The following is an 8,869-nucleotide window of genomic DNA, read 5'->3' on the forward strand; positions in this document are numbered from 1 at the left end:
TCTTTCCTTTACAACGTGGAGCTGAGAAATGGAGAGTTGGTGATACCCCAAACGGGCTTTTATTACATCTACTCACAAACTTATTTTCGTTTTCGTGAAAATGAGAGCGAGGATTCAGATTTGTTGACACAGATCAGGAACCCCAAACAGCTTGTCCAGTATGTTTACAAACTGACTAATTACCCAGAGCCCATTTTGCTCATGAAAAGTGCAAGAACGAGCTGCTGGTCTAAAAAGGCAGAATATGGACTTTATTCCATCTATCAAGGTGGGGTGTTTCAGCTGAAAAGAGAGGACAGGATTTTTGTCTCTGTCAGTAACAGTGACATAGTTGACATGGACAAAGAAGCAAGTTTTTTTGGAGCTTTTATGATCAGTTAAAAGGTGAAAAATCATACTCCAAAGGACCCAGTTTAGCTAGTCAGGACCAGCTTAAACTTCTATAAAATAGGGGATGGCAAGTGAATGCTGTAGCAATACCAGCAACACCAGACTCCCCTTTCTCAGCTCACTCAGCGCCAGGTCCGACCGTGCCCAACACTCTCCCAGCAGTTGGGAAGGAGCAGCAGCACCTGGCTGCAGCTGGATGGCCATGCTTCAAGCAGGCACCAGCCCCATGGCTGACTGCCCAGCCAGGGCATGCCAGGATTTCACACACCACAGATACCTTCAGCCAGAACCCCAGGAAGGTAAGGACTCACCACCACCCCTGCAGAGATGCTCCACACCAGGTCAGTCACGACAGGTGAGATGGAGGATTCTTCTCAGCTCCTGAAAGGAGATTTTGCTAATACTGTTTCCCAGATGCCCATGGAATGACTTTGGAAGTTTTTGTTTCAATCTTCAGTTCAACAAAAGTTGAAAGGCCATCAGAGGCTCAAACTGTACGTCTTCATCTCATCTAACAAGGCGCTTAAGCACCTAATTAATTTTAAGCATACAAACAATCTGACTAAAGCAGGGTATTTACATGCTTGAAATAAAGTATGTGCTTAAGCATTTCTCAGGATCATGGCTTGAATAAACACATTAGTCTGTCTTAATCAGAATATTGTACATAAAAACAGCTGCTGAGATGACACAGATGATGTTTGGAAATCAACCAGTATTTTGATCGGTGCATTATGATAGTTCCCATTTACTTAATTGCTGGGCTGCAAAGATTTCACCAGGCTTCCAGCAGGGCTAGTGATGTGGTTGCTTGTTACACTTGTTGTCAGCAAGTATTTGATTCAGAAAAAAAGGTGTTTTTCTGTAAATACTGAATTCTATTAGACACTTGTCACAAATTAAGCATGACATGGCTCTTCCATGTTTATTGGTACTGACCTGTGTTTGGTAGGATGTAATGGAGAATAACACACCCTATGATGACTAATATGTTAAGGAAAACATACAGAACTATCTGTACTTAAGAGCTGCAATTTGGGTTATGCTGTTTTGATTTTTATTTTATGTTATAAAAGGAAAATGTTCATAACTTTTTTTTAAAACCATAACTTTTTTAAAAAAAACTGCACACTAGGTTTTTTAAACTATGAATAGAAGTATTTTATATTTTTTTAAAAATAGGAAAAAAATATTTGCAGTTCTAAGCTGTGGGGATAGATCCACAGCAAAGGCAGGAAACATAAATCAGCATTGTCAGGGAAGCAGTATCAGTTTGCACCATGAACACATTTTGTCCAGGTTCAAGGAAAACATTGTAGGGGAGGGAAGGGTGAAAGTGCAAAAGAACAAACTGGAGGGAAAGGAAGACAGTTGTTATGCAAATGTTCCTTAACAGAATGATGGCTAGTCTGCTTGTCTGTTTTTTTGTTACCCTAAGGTTACCGTGGGAACCCTCACATTCACCTCCACCTTGAGGTAATTCAATCACTGCACAGCCCTTGCACATGGGCCTCTTGAGTAAATGTGCAGCATTCATCTTACTACTCTTGTCAATGAGAGGAAATTAATAGACACAAGCCCCTGCATTTATTTTTTTCATTCAGAAAAGCAGTTGGTTCACTTAAATACCTGTGTTCGAGCAGCAAGAGAAGAATTTCAGGAATACCCTCCTTTGTCAGGTTAGGGCAAAGAACCACAGTGCCTTAAGCATAAAATGATCAATTTTAACTTTTGCTTGTTACTATAACCTAACATACACTGTTTTCAGTGGTTTTCAAGTGTGTGAAATTCTTCATCACTTATTGGAGCACTTGGGTTTGTCTTCATTCTCAAATAATCAGTTTCAGCAGAGGACAGAAAATATTTCTGCAGGTTTCTGATTGCAGTATTTAATTCAGAAATGTTCTGCATGCTAGAAAAGGCTAGGGAGAGCAAAGCCATTCCCTACATATCTGGAGATCTTCTGCATCAACAAAATTACTTCTTGCAAATGGACCAGGCTTTTCAATCCCAGCACACTGACCCATCTCACCAGGCTTGGGGTTTTTTTTAGCAATTTATTATATTAAAAAGTTAAAATTTTTGTTAATTTTTTTTTTTTTTTTAGAAATTTATTTTAGGATCTTATTTGAAAGAAAACTTACTACAACTGTGAAAAAGTGTTTCAGATTTACTGGTGGCAGCTTAGAGTCAGAAACCCTCCCTGTGGCCAAGAACCAATTTGCATTGGAGTGGCATTGCAACAGGAGTGGCTGCTGGAAGGGACTGGAGGGAAACCATAGGGACCCCAAACTGCAGCTTATGCTGAGACAAACCATCTGCATCGATTCTTTGCTCCATGTTTTCTCAACTCTCAAGATGTAACACTATCCCTTCTGTCATGTGGGGAGTGCTCCCTGGCATTATCTTCCTTTTTTGTCTAAATACCCATGTTCCTGGGCTCTGCATACAGAGCGTATCTCAACAGGGATCACACTGAATATGTGTCATTTCTGAATAATCCAAAGCATGCTGGTCAGACATTGTCTTGGGAGAGATTAGTAAGCAATATCAGAAAGGACATCTATGAAATGAGTGGAAAAATACAGTAAACTCACTTTGTACATTTGCACCTGAATCATAATTTTCATCTCACTTTACCTTTCTCATGGCGAGTGTAGCAAATTTTTATTTGTAGCTGTAGCATGTTCTGGTAACATGTACATATTGTAAATTTCTACATGTGTTTTGTATAAAGCATTTTTAGTAAATAGTTTTTAGTCTTGCAGTGGTTATTGGCGTCGTCCTATGGTTTCCCTAACAACAACCCCACCTGAAACAACCTCTCTGACACCAGTTGGTTTCAGTTATAATCATAATTGATTCCATAATCGTTAAGTGCCACAAGTGGTGGAAACACCAGGGACATGGTGCAAGCCCCTGAGCAGTGCCATGTTGTGTAACACCACAAGAGTGGCTTCCAGACCCTGCTGGTGAACAGTGTCTGGACGGAGTACACTGAAGAAAAGACAAAATGATCTCATTATTAGGGACTACAAAACCCTTCCCTTGAGGTCCTCATGTTTCTGGGCTTTGGCAATTACTTAAGCACTGGAAAATCTGTTTAGTGTGGAAACATTTCTGTCCATCATCAAATTCTCCAGTAGAAGATCTTTTGAATTCCTAGGGACAAGGGCCATTTACACAGATGTTGTAAAGCAGCAGTAAACTTGGTATCACATGATGCTGAAAACAAAACCTCTCCCTGCCCCACAGCAAACATGAATACTGTTTGGTCTGTTCACTCCACTTCCAAATTTGTCCCACCAAAAAAGGGTAGGAAGCCCAAGCGAACCTTGGAAACTCAACAAGACATGAAGGCATCACCTTCCCTGGCCCCCAGCCCTGAGATGAGAGAGGGGCTGGTTTTGCCCTGCCTGTGCAGCCAGGGGCCACAGCTGGAGCAGCAGCAACTTGCCACAGGGAACGTGGCTGCTCCCAAGGGACAAACCCCCAGGAAAACTGCCCCCACTCTCAAGGGCTGTTCCACCTCCTCATGTCTCCTTTTGACATGGCATTCCCTCCTCAGCAGCTCCAACACTATCTTCTCCCTGTACTGGCCTTGGGCAGCCTCCCATATACCCATTTTACACCCTGCACATCTATGATGAACAAAGGTTGCTTTGCCTCCTTAATGGACTCATAACATCCATACATTTCCCCCAGCATTTGTGTTGGGCTTTATGTGGAAGAGATGGGCATGCCTCAAGGCTTGGCCATCAGATGAGTAGGTCTGGGGTGGGGGGTCTCCCCATCCACACCAAACCCCACTGGAACCAGTACAACATTGCTGGGGAGGAGCAGCCTCTGCCACCACAGCCCTAAATTGCAGAGATACCCACAGGTTTTAAAAATAAATTTATTTCTTTCATAGAGACTGCTTTGCTTTCTGCAGAGGCTTCTCTCTTTTCTGGTGTTTCCATGGGAAAGAGGACATGCCATTTAACTGGGGTTTTATTGTACCTTTCAATAATACATAGAAATGGACTTCTATTTTTTGCCTCTCTTTGCCTTAATAAATTTATTACTGTTTGTATTGCAGCAGTATTCACTGCCTAAGCAGGATCAGGGATGCATCTGTTGTGCTCTATGTGAACAGTTAAAAAGCCTGATTCAGACACTGAGCTTTTGAGAATTTTAGTTTTCAGATTGCATCTAAATATTAGGTTCTAAGACAAGACTGAATGTAATGATCAATAGAAAAATACTAAACACACTGAGACAAGATTTTCATCCCTCTAAGGTACCTTGTGCCTTTCAGTAACAGAAATGGAAGATAGATGAGAATATTGTTCAATCTCATCCAATTTTCACAAATTGGGGGGGGGTTTAATATAGAGCTACATGGAAATTTAGAGCAAATTTAATCAGAACCATTGAAAATTTGCCTCTCCATAACTCTTTCTCTGCATTAACAAACTGAAATTATATCCTCTGACACGTTAAAAATAAATTTCCTCTGTTTACCAGGGCACCACAGTTACCTGCCTGACCACCACGACACTGATGCTTTGCAAAGTCATGTCTTTTCTACTGACATTCATAATCCAAACCTCTAGATAGATGTTTCCATTAATTTCTTCTGAAAGATTTAGGGGTGCCATCAAGTTGGGAAATTGGGTTGGGACAGAAATGCTGTCAAAACCCTTGTGGTGGGTGAGACAGGGCTGCAGCTTACAGCAGAAGCTTGTTGGTTTAAGTAGCTTCCCATTTTTACAGGCTGTTCTACGAGTTGATATAAATCACACTCCTAGTCTTTGATGCACATAATACTTCTGCACTGGGCACATCCATGTAGATGACACTCACAGCATCAGTAAACATTAGGGAATCTAAAGTTGTTCAACCTGCCTTTCAGAAACCAGCAATTTAAGCACAATAGAATCCAACTGCACAAATCCCTCCTCAAGATACGTCTGATTTTTGTCTGATTGTGAACTATTCAGCTCTTATTATTCTCAGTGTGTACTGAGTCGTGGCTATTTAGCCCATATAACTACTGGATGAAGACAAAATGGATTATCTGCTGGTGAATTGACCCAAGTTATCACTCCCCATTTAACATGAGAATTATCAACAAGAAGGTATGACCAGGGATAATTAACTGTGCAATCCCATCCTGCATGTTCAGGCATTAAAAGAACTCAAGTCCTAATGGATATTAATAAACACATGTAAAGTCAGCTTAATACCTCCATCCAAAGCCAGATCAGCTTTGAGTCAAAACCTGCAGACCTTACTTAGAAAGAATGTCCAATGATACTTTTTTAAATGCAGGATATATCTATTATTCTTATATCATGTATTATTTAATAAACTCTATGTACTTTTAATACAGAGGAAACATACCTGTGACTGAGGAACCATGTTCTCTCTCCCCAAGGTGAACAAGTTGAACCAAGAGGGACATGAGTGCCCAGGGTGGGACAGAGCAGCACAATGAGCAGAAACACGGCGAGAAGCTCAGCCTGAAACAGCCACCTCTGAATTAATGGCCTTAGAGCACAGCTTTGCTGATGAATGAACCGATGCTCCTTTAAAGTCTGCTTGCAGATGTTTACTGTCATGTAAACAACTGTAAAGTCATTTGAGCACATTCTGGGCTTTAAGTTATTAAGTTGGATTACTGCTGTTTCCTCAGTGCTGCTCACTGATGATAGCTGCTAAACCTTTGAAAGCACACACCAGGTGCTGCCTTCTGTTCCTAAAATACATTTATAATAAAAGTCAAAACATCTTCTGCCCCTGGGTAAAATAAAAACCTGCATTTGCTTTTTGTGCAAATTGTTGGAGGTGCATAATTTTTAAATGGGACACCTCTCTCTTAGAGTTTGTTTTCCACTTCCTTCATGTCTCCACAATAAAACCATAATAATTCTATATTCAAAACCTTCAGATATTTCCATGACAACAATCAATTTTACAAACAAGAATCAAAACTCCATTGGATGAGAAGAAAATGGAAAGAATGGAACAAAGGAGAGAGAGTTCAAAACTCCATAGATATGAACTCTCTTCTATCTTATCTCCAGTGTTCAGCACAGCTTTCATGCTGCCAAAAAGAATCACCAATATTGTTAAGAGTTCCATGAAAGGTAAATGTCCACTATAAAGCTCTTTTACAAATTATTTTTCTAATATCTTGTTTATCCATACATGCAATTAGTGGATAAAACTGTGAATAAAAAGTACTTCACTTCTGCCTCTCTCCATTTCTCTCATCCCAATAACATCAGTAACTTCAGTCCTTTCTGCAGTTGTTAAGACACCACAAAAGTACTGTTCTTGCAGCTGAGGCCAAGTAGATAACTTTCTGGAGCATAAATCCATCTTCTCTCACAATTCTTATTGCTTATGTCATCACTGCCCTTCACTGCCCTTCAGCATATGCAAAGCTGAGGCAGGAATTCATTATCGCACAAAGTTTGTGGGATGCCAATTTTTTTATATCCCATCAAAATTTGGCCTGCAATTGCTGAAGAAATCGGAATGAATCAGAAGACTGGAGCTGCTTTTCTTCTCTCTCAGCTGACTTGTTTTCTAGCCCTGACTCTGTGAAGGAAAAGCAGCCAGAAAAGCCTTTGTCTCAGGATGCCCTTAAACGGAATCGGGTTCAGTGTTGTTGGATGCAAAGCAAAACTGCCATTTCTCATCCAAGTGGCTCATCACTCAGCACATCAAACTCTCAATGAATTCAGTGTTAATCTGTTGTATTACAAGCTCAAGCTGTCCAGAGTGTATAAATCTGGCACTACCTCACTTTTAACTACTGGATTTTGCCACATACACCTCTCTTCAAGGATTATTTCAATAAGGAATATTTGTTTCTGAAACAAACAAACACAACAACAACAACAAGCCCAAATGAGAAGCAAGCTTTTCTCTCCCTGGGGAAGGCACAATGGTCATTTTTGACAAGATACAGTTCATTAAAAGCCGGAAGAACTTCATGAGAATGAAGGATCCTCTCTACTCAGAAAAGTCACATTTGTAGCTTCAGGCCATTTTCTCTGCCAAATATCAACATCCTGCAGCTAATGCCACTGGTCTGAGATTTCACCCAGAAAAATGAGTTAGAGAATTCCTTATAATAATGCAAAGTGTTTTGCAGCCTAAATACAGAGGCAGTCCCCAGCTCCCCCATGATGCATGCTACGCCATTGGGCACAAAACTCTAATATGAAGTAACTGTACATTGGTGGCACACACCCCATGATTACTCTGCAGCAACATGTACAACAATTATATTGGCAGCTGGATAAAGAAAGTCAGAAGCACCTTAGGCTCTCTTTTCTTTTCAACTGCAATTAACATGTAGCCATCCCCCATACAAGTTAGCAGCTGGTGAGTAACCTGCAACAGATCAGACTGGTGGTTCAGGAGCAGGGATGCTGAGTACTGATTGCAGTGAAACTGCAAAAATGTATCACCCAAATTAGGGCACGGACATGGCACTAAGGCTTGTGTTAATCACGGGAAGTGCTCCACTGAAAGCCGGTTGTGTCACACCACGCTCGTGCTCTGTCCCCAAACACGGCTCCCCAGCTAGCAAAGCGCAATGCTGGCAGGTGGCACCCGCAGGGTGAGAGTGCACCCCGGAAAACCAGTATAAAATTGTGTCTTCAGCTGAATAAAGCCAGAGAGCAACGTGGATTCTGAGCCCAGGCTGCCCTGGGAGAGATGGGGCACAGGGAAGGGGAGCAGCCCCTCTAGACAGACAGCGGTGATAAAGGTTGTGCTGTAGCACACTCTGACAGTCTGCAGGAACACGTTGGAAAGGAGGAGAAATACCCTCTTTACGGGTGTCCTGGGGGTCACGTCACTGTCCCTGATGGCACCTTCTTTTGCTTCCATCTTATTTCTCCTTGGGTACAACATTATCCTTTAAATATCCGTAGGAGTCTGCAGCTGGGGAAACACGGCTCTGGTGGCAGTGTCTGCAAAGGGCACAGGACAGGAAAGCAGCAACACGCTGAGCTGAAATTTAATTGTGGGTAAATCATACAGAAGAGGGTGATTACTGCGGCTCCGCTGAACTGGAGCCTTACGAGGCTCCTGCCAAGATCCAAGGGCAGAGCAGACGTACAAAACAAGGAGACAGAAATTGCAGAAATGCTGTTTCTGCACCCAGCGCGACGGCTCCACGAGCCCCGCGGGACTGCGCGCCCCGCAACAGCAGCAGTTTGACCTGCGGAGAGAAGGAACCGCTTAAAGCACCGGCAAAAGGGACTCACAGGGAGTCACAGGGAGTCATTGCTCTCCGGAGCGTAACATCGCCCTGTGCGGCTGCGGCGAGTGGGAACCGCAGCTGCCCTGCAGCCCGCGGAGCGGGGAGGAGAGGTGCGGGCAGGGAGAGGTGCGGGCAGGGAGAGGTGCGGGAAGGGAGAGGTGAGGGCAGGAGAGGTGAGGGCAGGAGAGGTGAGGGCAGGGAGAGGTGCGG

At 42.6% G+C, this 8,869-nt stretch overlaps 2 protein-coding genes across 2 annotated transcripts in view; both read left to right on the top strand.

Annotated features, from left to right (window-relative positions):
- TNFSF10 (tumor necrosis factor (ligand) superfamily, member 10) overlaps positions 1–381 on the top strand; it is an 11,911-nt gene extending 11,530 nt beyond the window's left edge. Inside the window, exon 5 of the mRNA XM_010004180.1 lies at positions 1–381. This exon is cut by the window's left edge and continues 45 nt beyond it. Within this exon, the coding sequence (XP_010002482.1) occupies positions 1–381 (381 nt within the window).
- Positions 382–7,987: 7,606 nt separating this feature from the next.
- Positions 7,988–8,869, top strand: part of GHSR (growth hormone secretagogue receptor) — a 6,579-nt gene continuing 5,697 nt past the window's right edge. The window contains exon 1 of the mRNA XM_010004181.1: positions 7,988–8,011. Coding sequence (XP_010002483.1) covers positions 7,988–8,011 — 24 coding nt within the window. The remainder of the gene's footprint in view (positions 8,012–8,869) is intronic.

This window comes from Chaetura pelagica, unplaced genomic scaffold (genome assembly GCF_000747805.2).
Source record: "Chaetura pelagica isolate M959 unplaced genomic scaffold, ChaPel_1.0 scaffold648, whole genome shotgun sequence".
In the NCBI taxonomy this organism is placed as follows: Eukaryota; Metazoa; Chordata; class Aves; order Apodiformes; family Apodidae; genus Chaetura; species Chaetura pelagica.